Genomic DNA, 19,930 nt, shown 5'->3' with positions numbered 1-19,930 from the left:
GGTGACACAAAGGGTTGCGGAAGGCCCAATGATACTACCAGAGGTGAACTCCGAAGAGAACTGATGGGATGAACGGTGACACAAAGGGTTGCGGAAGGCCCGATGATACTACCAGAGGTGCTTGATTGTCGCCTGATATGACTCACAGGTCCGACAAGGAAGCAAACTCGATCTGTTGTCGGATATGACGCACCGGTCCAACGAGAAAGAGAGTGTTACTTGGAGCTAACCACACCAAGAACAAGAAAAGTGAGATACCCTCTCAAGGTTCCAAAAATAAACACTCAAAACTTATTTTATTTCATTGATCAAATGGCCTTTATATAATAGGCAAAGAATACAAAAGATCTGATTACAAAATACTAGTCAAACATAGAAATTAGCAATTTGTAAAAAACAAGGAAGACTTGACCAAAGACTTTGAATTGACCAAAAATCATAAATGTCTTGACTTGACCCAAATTGAAGAATTGTAGTCGTCGCACTCTTCGTCTGGTCTCGTGCTTCCGCATGGTCGACCGTCTCTGCATTGCCGTCAGATTGATATATTATTCGACCATGACTTGTATTTTCTTGTTGGGCCTTTCTTTCTTTGGGCTGAAACATGTCCATAAACATAGTTTCATAAATCGTCAAGCCCATCTCGTTTAAAACTTAAGCCCAAAAGCCAAATTTTCTTGATTTGTTTCTGCTGCTGATTCAGGGCACATCACTTAGTGTGTATGACCTCATTATAAAGCCCTTATACCAACGAACAGGTTCCACTTCCACTGCCACACAGCACACAAACATTTCAAAATTCAAGACACATTTTTGTTTAACTTGGAACATGTTTCCATTCAGTTACATAATCTGGTAAGGAGCACAGCTTTAAGAAAAAAGAGATATACAAGTGATCGAGAGACTATCAACTCTCAAAAACAAATCCCCCAAATCAAAACAAGTTTATAAGGAAGAGAGAGAGCGTTGCTGAATCAATTCAAAGCACAACATCTAGAGATTTCGTAATGCTAAAATCACCAGCAATCAGACCATGATCACACCACTGATCAACTTTACCCCAAATCTGACCCCCATTTCGTCTTTCCAGCAAAATCTTCGCACAACAAATCTCCCCATTGATTTCATATCTATGGGAAAACAAAACCAGTTTGCCAGCGTAACTCACAGTCCTCGTCAAATAACAACCAACGCGTCTCATCTCAGCCAAAAAATCATCCAAACCGTTCACCACTACCCAACACTCGTGCTCTGGATCATACCCTCTCAATTCCTTGTCAGACCAATCGTAAAAGTACAAAACATCATCAACAACACAAGCCTTATGATCCCAGAACTTCGAACTGAGCTTCTCGTCTGTTTCCCATTTGCTTATCTTTGGGTCGTAAACATAGCTATTATGAGACTCCATCATGTACATCTTACCAGCCATCACTACCAAGCTTCTATACGCATACACGTCACCTGGCTTTGTCATCCCATCCTCCCACATTTGTGTTTCTGTATTGAACACCAACATCGCATGTGAGTATTTTTGATCGGTACCATGATATCCAAAGACGTAGCTTCTCCCGCCATTGTCGTCAGCTACTATATCAGACATGGGGAAAGGCATCCTCGGGAGATGTTGCACAGTGTGGGATGATGCACAGTCGATGAAGAAAGCACTCGATGTCATCCTCCCACAAAACACATATATCCTCGATCCAACGGCTACATAGCTTCCATCACGAGGTATATCAGGAAGCCCAGGGATTAAGACCAAGCAGCTGCTATTGCCGTTACCTTTCCAGCGGAACGTATACAAACGGTTCACACGGTCGTCCCAGTCAAAGAGGACAACATAGAGAAAATACTCGGTGCAGCCCAGCGAAGATCGTCTTGCGTATATCTCAGGCGAAGAAACGAGCGAACGGAAGTACTTTGAAACGAGGGAGACTCTTGGATAGTCATGTCTCGGTACACGCGCCAATATGTCAACCACGACTTCCTCCGGAAGTGACGTAACCGGAGACGAGGACGAAGATTGCTTTTTCTCTGCCCTGATATTGGAAGACATGTTTAGAGTGGAAAACCCTATAATTGTACTCTCTAATCGGCAAAATTCAAAAACCCCTAATCTCGAGCTCAAGTCAACAATTCACCTAGTATATAACATGATAATAAAATTGATAACATGTTATATGGTTATATTTTTAAAAATTTATTATCGAACCAAAAACATTCTCTCTTTTTATTTCTATTTTTATCTCTCTCTAACCTCTCATTAAAATCCTAATTACCATTTTTGTTATTAGGCAAATAAACCTATGAATAAATCGCAATTCATGCCCTACTATCTATTAACTATTATACAAAATGAATTATTTATTTTATTAATTTATAACTAATATTTTTTTGACGACAACTATTTAAATTTAAATAATTAATATAAATTACAATAAGATTTTCTACTAAAATTATGTTCAAAATTATATATATCACTAAGCCAAACAATAATTTCTAATTACATTAATCTATATTATTTTCTACTATTTCTATTAAAATCATATTATACTTTTTTATCAAAACTGTGATATTTTTTCTATCAAAACCAAATTTCTCCGGCAAACCGCATGAACCACTATTGCACCGTATCATATTTTAATCCCGTCCCGCTTAAATTATCAAAGTTCGACTTCCAAGAGGAACGACCCCAAGCCAGAGTGGTGAGTGATTCAAAGTTGAGGAAGACAAAGGCAGAGCAAGAATTACAGACAGAATCCATGATACAAGGTTGGGGAAGACAACGGAAGAGCGAGATACTTCTCCAGTAGTTTTTTCATTAGGTTAGAAGAACAACGAAGAAGGCTATATTATTCATGATCATCACAAATTCAAAAGCATATATGTTATGCAAACTCGATTTTGGTCCAAAACAGTGAAAAACAAATGTGATGGGGAGTAGGGAATTGATATTTGATTAGAAAGCCAACAAAAATTATGATCAGGCAAGAGGATCCTCCTCTCTAGCTCTCCGCAGCAACTCTGCTCTAACCCGCTTTACCTCCGCTTCCTTCTCCATTCTTTCTTGCTGCACTTAAACACGTTTTTGTTGTTATCAGATACACTTATCACTACTTCATCAAATGTGAGCTTAGCCTCCTAATCAAAAATGCAAACACCCAATCTACGTGCAGTTTCAGATCCCTTAATCACTACTTAATCAAGTCCAATCAGTGAACTCAACTTCCAAGAAGAACAAATCAGTGACATGTTTTTGATCACTACCTAATCAATTGCTCCCACAATCTCTTGTGCTTTCACATTAAAAAAAATGACACATTGATGAACTTTCCAAATGAAAATCTGATGTTAAATCAATTTGAGGATAATTAAATCAAATTAGATAATCCATAATCAGAATAACTCGATCATCGAAGAATATGATACAATCGACGCTCGAAATCATGGTAAGAGATGAGAGAGGAAGAGAACCTTCTCGTCTTGGTGAAGAGCGATCCAGACATGAACTTTGTCCATGGACTGCCAGAAGGCGAAAGCAGCCAATGTCATCCCAAAGTATGTCAACACCTTCACCATCTTCTTCCGCTGTTTTTTTCGAGAATCTCAGAAGAGTCGCAGATCGATCGGGAAGAAGCGCTTGATGTTTACGGGGGCAGTGATCTAGGGCGGAAAGATGCACCTAACTACTGTGTTATCACCGCTGAGTGGACCGGCTAATCGTGAAAATGCCACGTTTGGTTAAGGTAATATATTTTCATAGAACCGGACCCAAACTTAAAAGAAAAAGAAAACAAAATTGCAAATATTTGAACGGTTTTTTACATATTGGAATTGAAAAAGTAAAATCTAACAGAAACCGAATAAAACATCAGATACTATCCAAATATCTAAAATATAATTTATACAACACAAATATTAATTGTATATAATTGTAAAATTTCCTAATATATTTAAAATATTGATTATAAACTTAACTATCCAAAAATTAAACCATCTGAGTATTTTTATCCAAAAGTATTAAAATATCTAAATTACCCATACTATAAATTACCCATACGATTTATCTATAAATCGGAACCAAAAACGAAATTGAACCCATAATTTTATCAGATATTAGTCAGTTTTCAATATTGTCATCTAAACTAAATCAAACATTAAAATGATCGAACACAAATCAAATTAAATTTCATAAATTACTGAACTATTCCTGTATTTCTGTAGAACTGAAAAAAAAAATAGAAAAAAACAAAATATAATTGAACCAAAAACTGAATATCCATACTAGTCAGACATATTATACTATCATTTTATATCGTGTTAGGACATTTGTTGCCTTTTTATTCTTGTTGGTTACCACTTCAGTTCAAGTTTCAGATTTGTTCGGATAAGAAAATTTAAGAGATAGTATGATTGACGTGGGGGAGAAGCTATGCATGTATGCAAGAGTAAGTATTATTTTTACTACCGCTAATTTTAAGATTTTAAGATGAGGAAGTTCCCTATTACATCTTCAAACCAAGATATATCTTAACATCGCCATATACGTTAATTACAAAACATAAAAATAAGAAATTACAAAAAAAAACACAAACTAGTTTTTCGGAGAACACAACTGGAAATTTCAGTTTACAGATGTGCTTAACGAGCACTTGGGGTGAACGAGTTTTCTTCGACCAAACTTTTCTGTGAGCCGTTCCTGATTGTGTGAAGTGAAGATATGTCCAATCACCAACCCGCAAAACATACCAGGTCCATATGCTATCACAGCTGCAACCCAACTAAACATTTCTTCATCCGCTTCTGAATATTCATCAGCTTCCTGTACTGTAGGAGGACTCACGGCATGGAGTGATCCACATATTTCTTCAAGGCCGTAGAGTCCATAGTTTCCCGAGAATGAAGAACAACTCTGCCTTTCAAATTGTGTGCCACGAGGCACCAGACCTTGGAGAAGGTTATGAGAAAAGTTCATGTATGATAGAAATGCAAGATTACCAAGATCTTTTGGGATTTGACCTGATAACTTATTACTCGAAAGATCCAACGTCTCCAGACTCGTCAAATTCGCCAACGATCTCGGGATCTCGCTTGTGAAGACGTTATCCGACAAGTTCAGAAGACGTAACCCCTTCAAGAAACCAATGGATTCAGGGATTTCTCCAGATATTCCGTTACAAGAAAAATCAATGGCTCTGAAGTCTTGTCGTATTCGATCAAACCTCGTCTCTACTCCTTTATTAACCATTTCCATCGACCTATATATTGATTCCGGGAATAGCCCCATGTAACGAGCAACCTTCGTGGGATTCACCATGTAGTCACTTCCTTTGGTCAACGTGGTCATTTCACGCCAGTTGAGAAAATAGTGAGGTGGAAGCGTTCCGGTGAAGTCATTATGCGAAATATCAATCACTCTTAAACTCTGAAACCCATTGGACGACACGTGAGGATGATACAACGGTCCGTAGAACTCGTTCGATCTGAGGCTGAGAACGTTTAACGACGGTAGAGATCCCAACCAAGATGGAAACTCGTCCTTGATTCTGTTGCTCGCCACGTTCACAAGCTGTAGAGCTTTGCAATTGATTAACGACTTTGGAAACTTTCCCTCCAGCTGGTTGAGACCAACGTCGATTGATCGTAACTTGGTAGCATCGCCGAATATATCCGGAAGAACTCCACTGAAACTATTGTTGCGCAGACTCATGTCCAGAAGTGAAACAATGGCATTCCTTAAACATGTCGGAATAGAGCCGTTGAAGCGATTGTTAGACAAATCTAATAAACTTAACCCTTTAAGATTGCATATCCAATGAGGCAACGGGCCGTGGAATGAATTGGAACTCAGATCCAACACTTGGACCAACAATGTCTCTTGCGAAGGAGTTTCGAAACTGCTGAAAGAGTTGTGACAAATCATCATAGTCGTCAATCTCCATAAGAAACCTGGGACTTCGCCTTCCAACTTGTTTTTGGAAAGATGTAGATCTTTGAGGTCGACTAGCTTTGATAAAGATCTAGGGATCGGCCCTGTGAAGTTGTTGTGGCTAAGATATAACCGTCTGAGGTTGAGAAATTTAGATATGGATTCCGGGATTGGGCCGTTGAATCTGTTATGATCGAGATTTAAAAACTGAAGCTCAGATGAAGAAGTGTTCACAAACTCTATAGGTCCGGTGAATTGGTTTACTCCCAAATCAACAGATTGTAACGAAGGAATGGAGAACAAGGATTTAGGAAAATGCCCTATAAATGAGTTGTTGTTAAGGGATATAAGTCTTAGCTTCTTTAGGTTTTCAATAGAAGTCGGAACTGCACCTACCAGATAATTGGCTGAAAGGTCAAGATTTGTGAGGTGAGAAAGGTTTTCTAGCGAAGAAGGAATCTCACCATGGAGATTGCAATTGCTAAGGTTTAGGTGACGGAGATTTTTGAGTTTAAAAAAGCTACTGTTTGTTTTCAAAGAGTTGTTGAGAGGTGTTTCATGAAGGTCGAGAGATATCACCTGGCCATATTTATCATCGCATGTGACACCACTCCAAAGACAGCAATCAGTGCTCTTATTCCACGAACTTAGGTTTGACTCATCAGTTGGAAACTCGTCTTTGAATTCTAGAAGAGCATCTCTCTGGTCGTGGAGGCAAAAGTGGAGCGTAGGAGAAGCAAAGGTGTGAATTAGGAGTGAGAAATAGATGGTAACAACACCACAAAAGCAATAACAATGGCCTTCTATCATCGTATCTGTATTTTTTTAAAAATGTGTTGTACGTAATGGGTTATATGATGTATGCTTCACTAGTTTTATTTAAGTAGAAGAAGAAGAGAAAAAACTCATTAATGGGGCATGTGGCTTAGCAAGGCTTACATCAACTAGTCCGTTTGGTTGACTTCTCCTAGTCTTCCGTTCCCTCACGTCAAAGAATTGGACCACTTGTCTCAAAAGTCTTCGCATAAACCATTACCATTCAATCCTGTCCAAAGTATCTCTTAAACATACATATTGAGTTCATTAGTTGGCTATTTGGATAACTATACCAAAACAAAACAAAACAAAATTTTGATTGGCTCTATTAGGACATCGCTCTGCCATACTTCTGTAAACGATTACATGAAGAGTATTTACCAAAACGATCAACTTCAGTTTTCTTTGACATTTGAACAAACAGTTTGTATTTACGCAAACCATTCAAAAAAATCTCAACAGATGTGCCACCAATAGTCAAACAAAATTAGTTGACTAATAAAGTCAAACAAACAAACTGTTTTCAAATCTTTGAGAATATGTATTTTAATTATAAAAACTAAATAACAAAGAATAATGAAATTAGATTCTGATTTTATTTTGATCTTTCAGATCTTATTCTATAATGGATTTATCCTTTCGAGGTACTATTACAATTGTTAAGCTATATTCAATCTCTTGTTCTTTTTTGAGTAGTTGCTAGATCATTTCATATATAATATGTTTAAGTCGCCTTTTTTTAGTAGTCGTAATCTCTCCCTTTGTTTCTAGAAATCGCACCGGAAACTTTGGTTAGTAAGTTGATAATGCGGCCGAGAGACCGTTCCAATTTACATATATGACTATTTGTATAGTCGCGATCATAAAACAGAGGAGTGTACGGGAAAGGATATGAGGGCGGGCGTACGTTGAGACTAACAGTTCCTGTGCCCCCTGGCTAAAGTTTATCCTCCCTTAAAATAATTAGTGTAACCTCTTTAAGTTTCTCCGACCCAAATTATAAACCCTGAGTATGATCGGCCTCTAGGAGAAGCAAGAGTTATATATAAAAAGAAGAAGAAAAAACAGGTATACACGAGTGGATAGTAAGTTATGTACATCAAAGAAGGAAGGCCTTTCACTAGGCTACGCAAGTTTAAGATTTTAAGTAGGATGAAGTAATAATTCAGCGGAGAATCTAGAAAAAAGTTTTAGTGGGGGCATAAAATAAATAAAAGGTAAGTAAAGGTGCAGGAGGGGATTTGAACCTTGGTCTAAGAGGGACATACACATAATAAAAACCATTAATGCTACAGAAACTTGCTATTTCTTATGCAAAAAAAAAACTATTTTCACATTATTGTGGGGCAACTGCCTCCTCCTTAATGAAAGTGGGTTCGCCCATATTACATTTTTAAGCCAAGATATATTGAATACCACCATATACGTTTACTACAAAAACATTAAACAGAAAAGTTACATACACAAACTAGTCTTTTGGAAAAACACAGTATAAGTAGAACCAATAAGTTGGACAAGATATGTCTTACAAATGTTTATTAGATATACTGCAGGAGATGGGGGAACCATTCCTGACTGTTTGAAGCGAAGATATGTCCAATCACCAATCCACATAATAGACCAGGTCCATAGGCAATTGCAGCTGCAACCCAATTGATCATTCGTTCTTCTTCTGCCTCTGAATAATTCTCGGCTTGCTGTGTTGTAGGACTCGGGACATGGCTTTGATCTCCACATATTTCTTCGAGGCCATACAGTCCAGCGTTGTCCAGGAATGAAGAACATTTCTGTCTTTGAAACTGTGTGCCACGTGGAACTGGACCTCGGAGAAGATTATGGGAAAAGTTCACGTATGAAAGAAAAGAGAGTTTACTAAAATCTTGAGGGATTTGACCTGACAAGTTATTACTCGAGAGGTCTAATGCCTCGAGGTCAGTCAAATTCGCCAATGATCGTGGGATATCGCTTGTGAAGGCGTTACCTGACAAGTTGAGAAGACGTAGTTCCTTCAAGAAGCCAATGGATTCAGGGATTTTGCCATAAATTTTGTTTCCGGAAAAATCAATTGCTCTAAAATCCTGTCGGATTCGCTCAAAGCTTGTCTCTACTCCTTTCATAACCATTTCCATTGAGCGGAAGATTGATTCCGGGAATAAATGTGTGTAGCGTGAACGCTTCATGAAATTCACCATGTAGTCGGTTCCTTGGTTTAACACGGTCATTTCACGCCAGCTGGAAAAATAGTGAGGTGGGAGAGTTCCAGCGAAGTCATTATGAGAAACATCAATCACTCTTAAACTCTTAAACCCAATGGACACATGGGGATGATACAACGGCCCATAGAACTGGTTTGATCGGAGACTGAGAACGTTTAATGATGGTAGAGATCCCAACCAAGATGGAAACGTGTCCTTGATTCTGTTGCCTTCCACACTCACAAGTTGCAGATCCTTGCAATGAATCAAAGACTTTGGAAATTTTCCTTCCAGCTGGTTTTGACTAACATCGAATAGTCGTAGCTCGGTAGCAACATCAAACATATCTGGAAGAACTCCGCTGAAACTATTGTTACGTAGACTCAGGTCGAAAAGAATAAACGATGGAGTTCCTTAAACATGTAGGAATCGAGCCATTAAAGAGATTGTTAGACAAATCTAACACGCTTAACCATTTAAGCTTGCAGATCCAATGGGGGAATGGTCCTCGGAATGAATTTGAACTCAGGTCCAACATTTGGATCGATGATGATTCTCGTGGAAATTTCTCAAAACTACTGAAAGAATTGTGAGAAATCATCATCGTGTCCATTCTCCATAAGAAACCTGGCACTTGACCTTCCAACTTGTTTTTGGAAAGTTGTAAATCGTGGAGGTCAAGTAACTTTGACATAGATTTAGGGACTGGACCAGTGAAATTGTTGTGGGTGAGATATAACTGTTCGAGGCTGAGAAATTTAGATATTGATTCTGGGATTGGGCCATCGAAACTGTTGTGATCGAGGCTTAAAAACTGAAGCTTAGATGAAGATGTATTCACAAACTCGATAGGTCCCGTGAATTGGTTTACTCCCAAATCAACAGACTGTAACAGAGGAAGGGAGAACAAGGATTTAGGGAAAGGTCCGAGGAATGAGTTGTAAGCAACATCGAATAGCTCCAAGTTGTGGAACCCACTCATATCTAGTGGAAGCGTGGATGTGAAGTTATTAGAGCGGAGGCTAAACTGAGAAAGCTTGGTTAAATTGGTGAACCAAATAGGAATATTGCCACGTAAAGAGTTGTGGGCAAGGGACATGACTCTTAGCTCGTTTAGGTGTCCGACAGAAGTAGGAATTTCACCTTCCAAATAATTAGCTAAAAGGTCAAGATATGTGAGACGAGAAAGGTTTCCTATGGAAAGAGGAATAACTCCTATGAGATAGTTATACTCAAGGCTAAGGTAGCGTAGATGGTTCAAGGTGCCTATTAACTCTGGAATCTCACCTTGGAGATCGCAACCCCCAAGGTTCAGGTGACGAAGATAGTGGAGTCTGAAAAGGCTGCTATTAGTTTTCAAGGAGCTGTTGAGAGATGTGTCATGAAGGTCGAGGGATATCACCTGGCCAGATTTCTCATTGCATGTGACACCGTTCCAAAGACAGCAATCACTGCTCTTATTCCACGAGCTTAGGTTTGACTCATCAATTGGTGGAAACTCGTCTCTGAATTCCAGGAGAGCATCCCTCTGGTCGTTGCGGCAATTAAAGTGGAGCGTGGGGGAAGCAAGGGTGTGAATTAGGAGTGAGAAATTGATGGTAACGATACCACAAAAGAAATAACAATGGCTTCGGATCATCTTTTTTTTAAGTTGGTGTTGTAAGTTATGGGTTATATGCTGTATGCAGTATGCTTCACTGATTCTCTTTAAGTAGAAAAGCAGAAGGAAAAGAAAAACTCTTTAGTGGGGCTGTGACTTAGAAAATCTTGCGTCAACTCGTCGGGTTCGGTTGACTTCTCTTAGTCTCCCGCTCCCCATGGTCAAAGAATTGGACCATTTTTTCTCAAAAGCCTCTTTACATAATAATGTCATAAACCACTACCATTTATCCCTTTGCAAATTATCTGTTATGTTTTAATAATGGAAGACTATTCTCAGAGGTATATGAAAATAACCGTTTTCCCTTAGTTTACTTGCAAAAATCATTTCAGCTCATATGAAGTAGGCACCATAGACAATTTCGTTGTCGGTTAGGTTTTATGAAAAAAAAACGAATTATTTAAAATCTTTTGCAATTTAGTTTGGTTTCGGTTCGATTGAATTCCAATTTGGGTTGAGTTTGGTTTAATCAAGTGATCCACCTGCGGACACGACGCCGTTTCGAGAGTGAGTCATTTCAGTCTACTTTGCAATCCCAATCATCATCATTGCATCATCGTCTTCCTCCTCCTCCCAGAGTTTCAGTTCAGTCTCATCCACACACACAACTAACTCTCTCTCCCACAGTGATGCTTCTTTCCGCAATCGCATCTCAGACACTCCTCTCATCAAACCCCAACCTCCTCTTCCCCAACCCCATCCCAAACCCTCCTAGACCTTCAACTCCATCTCTCAAACTCCCCAATGCCTCCTCACCATCATCTTCCATCTTCACCCTCCCCACGCGCGGCGGTCTCCGTTACGTGAACCAAACAGTCTCCGACGGAGCCTCGGAATCCGGAGGCTCAATCGGAGGAGAGACCACCGTAACCTCCGCCTCCGCCATCGCTTCCGCGATACGCGGCGCCTCGACGACTCCGGTGGAGTTCACGCAGATGATCGAGAAGGACAAGATCATCTTGCCGAGTCCCGATTTCCAGCGTCTCTGCGTCGAGCAGTTGGATCTCTTCCGTAGAATCGTCGATCCTAACGCTCTCCTCTCGGTTCCGTCTCTTTTCTTCCAATCTTTAATTCTATTTAAAAAAAAAAGATAAAACAAAGTTTTTTAATTAAATTGGTTTTTATTAGATATATGTAAGACCAGCTGGTAGCTACGTGATGGATCGGTTGGAGCTTCGACGTGTCACGTGCTACCCGAGTGTTGGTGCTGGTGACGTTGTGATCTTGGTTGGGAACTTTGGTATCCCTGCTGGTTTGCGTGCCGCTGAAGCTTCCCTTTCTAGTCAACAAGTATGTGTCACTGAGTTAGTTACTGTGTTTCTTGTTTTTCTCTGCAAATTTGTGTAATGATTGTTTCTTTTTTTTTTTTTTTTAACATGATAGGTTGAAGTTGTTAGCAAGCATAGAGCTGCTGTGTTTCCAATGGTGAAGCACCCGTTTGTTGTTGGTTTCTTGGTTGCTGAGTTACCTGTAGAACCAGAAGAGGTGTTGGAGGAGGAGGATGAGAAGGAGTGTGGTTTAGAGCATTTTCCTTCACCTGAGGAAGCTTATGCTTTGCCTGGTTTGAAACCACCTAAAGTTAAAGTTCCCTCTGTTAAGGTTTTCACTGCAGAGCAGAGATCATATGCTATTAATATTTCACGGACTTTGGCTATGGCATATGTCATGGATCAGGTTTTTTCTTATACTCCTTGGGGGTTTAAAGATGTTGTTTGTCTTCTGTCTTGAATCCTAATTGTTTTTTTTTAAATAAAATTTTATGTGTAGAAAACAATGTTACTTCAGCAGTCATCATGGCAAAATAATGTGAGGATGAGTAAGCTAGTGGAGCAGGTACGAACCACAAGCTTGTTAACTTTAACACACATTGATCCTATTATGTTTTACGTCTTGAGATTTTTCTCTCCTGCTTTTGATTGAGCAGATCCGTGGTCCGCTCTCTACCATCAGGACATTAAGTAAAATGCTCTCAACTCACACAAAGAGAAGTCAGGTGGTCCTTGCTCTTAACATTCAACGAGAGTAGTGCAATTCTCCCCTTGGTCTTTGCATTGCAGGACTGACTTTGTTTTTCTTTTTGTAGATTTCACATGATATTGTGGAAGACTTAATAGTCCAAGGCGAACAAATAAGAGATACCCTTCAAGAACTTCAGGATGCAGTTCACTTGACAAAGGTTCCACCTTCTCTTACTTTCGTCTCTTTTTTAGTTTGAGTTGATTTTGTGTTGTGTATTTATAACCATTTCGTTGACAGGCCAATATAGTCCGCCACAACGAAGAAGCATTGAAGAAGATGAGCAAAACACATAATGAAACAATGAGATCAAGTTATTCCGATGACTATGAACAAAAGGACCCCATCGATGGGTCACAGATCACAAGTACACGCCTTTCCCTGGGTTCTGGATCTGATGATTCAGAAATGCCTATGCCACCTTTAGCACTGGCACCCCTAAAAACGCATAGCATAAGGTAATAAATTTCAGAGACATTAAAACCTAACGGCTTGTTATAGCGTTTGGGAGGGGGCTTATCTCTTTCGTTTATGTCAGGAAGACCATGCGACATTTCTAGTGTGCTTTTAGATATGGTCGAGACTGTGAGACCACTTGCCCTTACTCAGCAAAGAGTGGTGGAGCTAGGTGAAAACTCAGCTTCCCTTCAAGTTGCTGTTGAAGAACCGGCTTTGAGGCAGGCTCTGAGTAACCTCATTGAAGGTGCTCTGTTGCGCACTCATGTTGGAGGAAAAGTTGAAATCTTGTCGACCAGAGCTCCTGCTGGCGGTAGTCTGGTAGTAATCGATGACGATGGTCCTGATATGCGCTATATGGTAAACAAGACCAAACTCATTTTCTGCTGCTTTTATGTCTGAAAGTGTTACTTAATTGCTTCTTGACATGAAAGTGTTAACATCGATGCAGACGCAAATGCATTCGCTAACACCATTTGGAGCAGAACTCTTGTCGGAGAACATGGTTGAAGACAATATGACATGGAACTTTGTGGCGGGTTTAACCGTAGCACGAGAGATCCTGGAGAGTTACGGATGCGTGATCAGGGTTATCTCACCTCGTATCCACGATGCAGCCATAGGAGCTGGCGGTACTCGTGTAGAGCTCTGGCTCCCTACCTTCACGGCGGCAGTGTCTGAAGGCAATGAAGCATAGATTTCATTTCCATCTCTATGGCTTGCTAATTTATTAGCCTCGTGTATTTGCTTGCCTATGTGTGGTGAAGCCAATGTATAGTCTATTGTTTGTGAGTTATCAGTGATCAGTGTGTAATAACAACTTAATATGTACATAACCCAAAGATATCTATATAGGTAGACTTCGTATTGTAACGTAACTTTGTGACAAAAATAGTTATTGCATGTAAGTAGTATAACGAGAAAGAGAAACACAACCTCACCATTTGTAATGACCAAACGAAATTGATAAATCCTGAATGTGAAATTTGGTAGAGGCAAAATGGTACCTTCTTTCATCTTGTAGCTTGTGATCTGTATTTGAATACAAAATGAAATATTACTTTCTTTCAAATATCAAGTGAAAAAGCGTTTAGAATATAGTTTCAGCTTTTGTCACTAATAAGCTAGTCAAAACTATTGGCAAAAAAAAGCTATTCAAAACTAAATCTCAATGTTGATCTTAATATTCCCATTATTTACAGAAAGTTTGTGTAAAATGCCAATGATCTTAACATATATCATAATGTACGCACGATTTTTTTATAATTCAACTATCTAATGGAAAGATGTCGACTGTCGAGCACAGTCACAACTCATCGTAAGTTTACTTAGGAACGAAGAGAAAAAACATTTCCAATCTCTCTGAAGTCTCATTTTGTTGTTTTATTAAATAAGTCTTACCTCCTGTCAGTTCAAAATATTGAAAACTCCAACATACGAATTATGGATATTTTTCTTCCAACAAGTAGATAGCGATCGAAAGTATAACGATTTTTTCATTAATTATTTTTTTGATTTATTTATAATATTCAATACCATATATATAATTTCAAACTCAATATTGAGTCGACCAAGATACTCAACTTTTAATATTTTAAAATGTTTTAGTAACAAAACTACTCAATTAAAAATCTTAACAAAAATCTTTTTAATTATTTTTAAACAAATATAATTTTAAACATAAATATATACATTTTAATGACAGTGAAAGAAACTAACATTAATATTGAAGGTTTATTCGTTAAAAGTAATTGTTTTTATGATTTAAAGTTTTTTTTTTTAAACGAGAGAAGTTTTATTACTAAATATCATTTTTAGCCTACAATAATTTTTTCGTCTATAGTACTAGACCTAAAATTTCAGACGATTAATCGATAATAAAACAAGAAAATCAACAAGGAAAGTAAAGAAAAAAGTGGACCTCTCGTATTAAAGAAAGTGGACTCAACAGTTTGGTAAGAAAATTCACATTTATTTATTAAAGTTTGGCAATTCTCTTTTTATTGACAAAAAAACTAGATGGATATGTGAATTCATAGTTTGGCAACCCATATTAGTCAAACTTAATTGGTCTTTAAATCCCGGAAAATATAGCAATGCCATAAATTCCAAGCTCTATTATTACCAGTGTTTTGAAAACCGGACCGGACCGGCCGGTCGAACCGGTTCGACCGTGACTCGCTGAAGAAATCGAGTACGGTTCGGTTTATAACCCCGATTTGTAAAAAACCGGTAAAACCGGCTTATAACCGGTAAAACCGGTGACCCGGATCAATTTTAAAACCCGATTCATAAAAATTAACATATAATTAAATGTTTTAAACTATTACTAGTTAAAATTTAATATTTTATAATTAGTATTCAATTATCATTGATCTTTTATTTTCTTAAGAAACAATGTGAAAAATATATTTTTGACTTTCATATACTATCTTTATTTTATCATATTCATAAAATTTGAGATTTAGTTATAAAAGATAAATAAATATGATAATTTTTATTGTAAATCATAGTATGATTTTATCAATTTTAGTTTACATCGTATTCACTATTCAGTTTTATTTTACTATATATACAGTTAGATTTATGTTTATTGTTTATATTTAGTTAATTATAGAAAAGAATAGAGAATGTATTATATGTAAAAGTAAAGTTCATATAATATAAATATATAATTATATATATAAGTTTCATAGATAGAAAACCCGGTCCGGTTAAACCGGTTTAACCAGTCAACCAGTAGCTACACCGAGTCGATATCCAGTCCGGTTTTCAAAACATTGATTATTACACAACAATTGTGGTCAGAATAATTTGTTTTTGATCAACCAATTCACAATTTCATACAAATATCCCCAAGGTTAGAAATAATAATTTCATTTTATCATTCGTAACAATGTTTTGTTCCGTTGCTTTCTGTTAGCAACATCTTATCTTCTCAAAACAGTAAAATTCTGGCGTGATTTTCGGTAAGATATTAGCTTTCTTGTTATTCACATTTTTTTCTAAAACTGAATTTGTAGCTTTTGTTTACACAGATATCAAACAGTTTGCGGTACGGATGTGCGTGTCGTGTCGGTCCTTTATATCATCTTGCTTACTTTTACGCGCGTTTGAGTTTGAGCCAATTAAATCGGGACACTTCTTCGCGAAAAGTATACCCTGTCGTTTGGATTTTTCAGTTCTGATTTTGAAAATATAATTAATTTTAAAATATAACCTGAATCAGCTTTTTAGTTTGTTTTTTCGGTTGTTCTCCCGCACCCAAAATAAAACTCCAGAAAAAAAAAATTATTTGGGTCACCAAACCAAAACCTACGCTGCTTTTGAATTTTCTCAGGTCGACGAAAACGAAAGCACTATCGATAAAGCGGTTTTGAGAAATCGTTAAATATTACCTCCTTTTTTAAATTCAAAAACGCAGTTTCTCCCCTTCTCTTCACGTTTTTTTTTTCGGGCGATCACGGGGTTTTAACACCTCTTCCTTTGATTTATGTGCCAAGAGATTTTGCATGTTGGAGAAGAAGCTATTTTCTTTCGTGCTCGCGTGATCTCTTTCGTGCTTTTGATTCAACCAGGTTCTTTTCGATTTTTAAAGTTTATATTTATTTATTTTTCATCTCTTGTTCAGCTGTAATTAATCGCCCAGAAAGTTTGAGGAATTTAGCCTGACTATCGGTTAGGGTAACGTTTGCGTTTCTCTTGATGTTTAAACACGCATATTTAGTTTTTTAATTACTTATACATATTCTTTGAAATTAGATTTTGATATTCGTGTTTCTTGAAGAACCTCCAACATTATTTTACGGCTAGTGTTCTTTAAATCAAAGTTGATACACCCTGACCATATATAACCTGTCTTATTGTTATTTCCTGTCTTGCAATCTAAGCAATGTGTTCTGTTTTTATTTTTTTTAAGCTGACTTTGTAGTTTAAGGAAGCACATGATTTTCTTGCTTGTTTGATAGCATGTTTGCTTGCAACTGAATTGACTGGAGAATAATCGTCTATGTTTTGACTTTTATTATCTATAGTTTTCTCATTCTAGGTTTGGTCAATAGTTTGGTATTGAAGCTTCTTCCTAATGGTTGGTTTAGAAGCACTATACTATATTCATCTGTGTAGGTTCTACGATAATGACTTACTTTATTGACCAAAGAGGGTCATTTTTTTTTAAAGTTTAGTTGGTTGATGACCAAATCTGCCAATATAAAAGGGGCAACATCCTAGTATGTTTAACCATGTGTGTATCTTCTTCAAAAACCTCATTTCTCCTGCTCTAGATCACGACTCACGGTTGTTAAACCATATCAGGTTCCTGGCTTCTTCACTGTCAGGAGGCCTGAGTGGAACACATTGAGTTGCTCCTGCATCTAGAATCACAAGTTTGGAGAAGATATGGGAATCTTTTCACGCAGGTAATCATCTCATCTCGTCTCGTTTTTCTTTGACGAGGTGCAGAGAAGCTTACTCAACTTTTTTGTTTCAGTTCGATGAGTAGGAAATCAAAAGATGGAATGAAGATCATTGCAACTGCATTTTTTGGAGTAACGTTCGGCTTTATTATTGGAATCTCTTTTCCATCATTATCAATCACTAAGGTTTTTGTAGCATCAAACCTTATTCATTTCTGCTCTTTGTTTTGTTATATGTTTTGTTTCCCTTGTTTATTTTTTTTTATCTTTAGGAAGATTTTGTTCTCACATTTCAGGTGAGTCTCCCAACAAACTTTCTTCCTTCAAACGGTATCTCATATATAGAGGAAAAGGGCTCGGCAATTGCAACTCCAGATAGTCATAAATCTTGGTCATCATCAAAGAGTAACGCTAGCAGCTCATCTGGTCCAAACGACAAATCAAAGGCATTCTTCCACTTCTTTATTTATTATGACTTTTGAAAGTCTCGGAACCTTTACATTATTCTTACATTTTGGTATATACCCCCTACCCATTTGGTACTCTAATATGAAACTAGTCTCCCCAATGTACACATGCTGAGGTTGAGGACTTGAAAACAGTGGATATGGGTTAATGGATTAGTTGAGGTTACCAAATTAACAGATAGCTTCGTTGTGGTTTTATAGAGTGTAGTCATTTAGATTTCACCTTGCCAAACATAAAGGACTCTATATACTTAAAAACATGTGTTTATTAACCGTTTCTTTTTTTATTTTCTTGATTAATTGTATTGGATTCACATGTCTCCGTCTGTGTTTTCATGTTTCATTTAATGTGTTTTCTGCAGATATGGGTTCCTTCGAATCCTCGTGGTGCTGAAAGATTGCCACCTGGTATGATTGCTGCTGAATCAGACTTCTATTTACGCAGACTGTGGGGCTTACCGCATGAGGTATGTGCTCAAACCATGTTTTATATTTTCAATTTAGTATCATTAAACCAACATTTTCTTAGCTGCAATACATTCTTGATATACTGAAATTAAACAAAAAAAAAATCATGACATGTTGTGTTTTCTTCTCTTCTTTTTCTTCTTCAGGATTTGACAAGCCAGCCAAGATATCTTGTGACGTTTACTGTGGGTATAAATCAGAAAGAAAATATCGATGCTTGTGTCAAGAAGGTTATAGTCCATTCCCTTTGTTTAATGTTTTTCCGTTTAATATCATGTCATATATATGATTCATTATCTTTTCAACAGTTTTCAGAGAACTTCACTATTGTCTTATTTCATTATGACGGCCGAGTAACTGAATGGGATGAGTTTGAATGGTCCAAGACTGCTATACACATTAGTGTGCGGAAGCAGACAAAATGGTAACTATCAAACTCTTTTTGATTATTTATGGTAGAGAATACTCTGGTGATGTTTATGACCATTAACTCTCATGGCACTTGGCAATATATATTAGGTGGTATGCAAAGAGGTTTTTGCACCCTGATATTGTAGCAAGATATGATTATATATTCATCTGGGATGAAGACCTTGGGGTTGAACATTTTAATGCAGAAGAGTAAGCTACTTATTTTATTTACCTTTACACTTGTTTCTGTCTCTTTGTCTTGTTTCTCATTTGCAAAGACATCATCTTCGATTATATTCTTCAGGTACATAAAGCTTGTGAAGAAGCATGGCCTGGAGATTTCCCAACCTGGCTTGGAACCAAACAAGGGGTTAACATGGCAGATGACAAAGAGAAGAGAAGAACTTGAAGTCCACAAGTATGATTAACAAAAAAAAGTCCATCACATTCTGGCCATGCTTAGTTTTCTGCATAGCAATATTTTTATTAAATATTTTGGGGCTTTGAATATTTAATCAGGATAACAGAAGAAAAACCTGGATGGTGCTCAGATCCTCATCTCCCTCCATGTGCTGCGTACGTAGAAATCTACCTCTCTGCCTGTTATGAGTCTGATTTTTCTTTGTAATGGGAGCTAAACAGTCTTAGTTTTGTGTCACTGACAAATGCAGATTTGTGGAGATAATGGCTCCTGTATTTTCAAGAGACGCCTGGCGATGCGTGTGGCACATGATCCAGGTTCCTTACTTCGTCATCTGTTTATTCATTGTTCATTCATCTTCCATTTAGATCTCTCTTTCTTGTCAGTCTTCCTAATATGCATTTACTTAAACCGTCATAAACAGAATGATTTGGTTCACGGTTGGGGACTTGACTTTGCACTCAGAAGATGTGTCGAGGTACCAAAGAGACAACTTGAGTCTTGCTTCTTCTTTTTTTGTCATGCAGAAGAAAAAGTTTACTTTGTTCTAGTTATCAAGTTTGTTGTATGACGAAACTGATGTATAAATGCAGCCTGCACATGAGAAGATAGGTGTAGTAGATTCTCAATGGGTCGTTCATCAAACTGTCCCTTCCCTTGGCAGCCAAGTAAA

At 37.6% G+C, this 19,930-nt stretch overlaps 5 protein-coding genes and 1 pseudogene across 6 annotated transcripts; 2 read left to right on the top strand and 4 right to left on the bottom strand.

The window, feature by feature from the left end:
• Positions 1–979: 979 nt before the first annotated feature.
• Positions 980–2,059, bottom strand: LOC108815348 (F-box/kelch-repeat protein At4g38940-like). The gene has a single exon (XM_018587981.1). The coding sequence runs from the start codon at positions 2,057–2,059 to the stop codon at positions 980–982; it is 1,080 nt and encodes a 359-aa protein (XP_018443483.1).
• Positions 2,060–2,711: 652 nt separating this feature from the next.
• LOC108816600 (uncharacterized) lies at positions 2,712–3,725 on the bottom strand. The gene is made up of 2 exons (XM_018589167.2): positions 3,478–3,725; positions 2,712–3,073 (listed from the first exon to the last, which is right to left on the bottom strand). Exons 1-2 carry the CDS (start codon positions 3,580–3,582, stop codon positions 2,987–2,989), a joined length of 192 nt encoding a protein of 63 aa, XP_018444669.1. The 5' UTR covers positions 3,583–3,725; the 3' UTR covers positions 2,712–2,986.
• A 723-nt stretch (positions 3,726–4,448) lies between these two features.
• LOC108815349 (receptor-like protein 11) lies at positions 4,449–6,807 on the bottom strand. The gene has a single exon (XM_018587982.2). The coding sequence runs from the start codon at positions 6,740–6,742 to the stop codon at positions 4,628–4,630; it is 2,115 nt and encodes a 704-aa protein (XP_018443484.1). The 5' UTR covers positions 6,743–6,807; the 3' UTR covers positions 4,449–4,627.
• A 1,306-nt stretch (positions 6,808–8,113) lies between these two features.
• On the bottom strand, positions 8,114–10,601 carry LOC108815351 (receptor-like protein 11; annotated as a pseudogene).
• Positions 10,602–11,147: 546 nt separating this feature from the next.
• Positions 11,148–13,953, top strand: LOC130504638 (chloroplast sensor kinase, chloroplastic-like). 2 transcript variants are annotated; one of them, XM_056999260.1, is made up of 9 exons: positions 11,159–11,646; positions 11,732–11,893; positions 11,987–12,277; positions 12,371–12,436; positions 12,528–12,596; positions 12,687–12,779; positions 12,860–13,077; positions 13,162–13,435; positions 13,527–13,953. In XM_056999260.1, the coding sequence occupies exons 1-9, from the start codon at positions 11,233–11,235 to the stop codon at positions 13,770–13,772; spliced, it is 1,833 nt and encodes a 610-aa protein (XP_056855240.1). In that variant the 5' UTR covers positions 11,159–11,232; the 3' UTR covers positions 13,773–13,953. The 2 variants fall into 2 exon arrangements, with proteins under 2 accessions (XP_056855241.1, XP_056855240.1); XM_056999261.1 differs by lacking the exon at positions 13,527–13,953 and having other exon boundaries at positions 11,148–11,646; positions 13,158–13,318.
• A 2,347-nt stretch (positions 13,954–16,300) lies between these two features.
• LOC130504637 (uncharacterized) lies at positions 16,301–19,920 on the top strand (the record flags this gene model as incomplete). The annotated part of the gene is made up of 13 exons (XM_056999258.1): positions 16,301–16,653; positions 17,390–17,493; positions 17,565–17,676; positions 17,787–17,936; positions 18,320–18,424; positions 18,572–18,655; positions 18,734–18,849; positions 18,945–19,046; positions 19,141–19,254; positions 19,356–19,412; positions 19,508–19,574; positions 19,682–19,735; positions 19,851–19,920. Coding segments are annotated over exons 2-13 (1,051 nt in total), but the record flags the coding sequence as incomplete, so codon positions are not given.
• Positions 19,921–19,930: the final 10 nt, after the last annotated feature.

Source organism: Raphanus sativus, unplaced genomic scaffold, assembly GCF_000801105.2.
Source record: "Raphanus sativus cultivar WK10039 unplaced genomic scaffold, ASM80110v3 Scaffold1712, whole genome shotgun sequence".
Lineage (NCBI taxonomy): Eukaryota > Viridiplantae > Streptophyta > Magnoliopsida > Brassicales > Brassicaceae > Raphanus > Raphanus sativus.
This window is presented reverse-complemented; position numbering and strand designations above follow the sequence as displayed.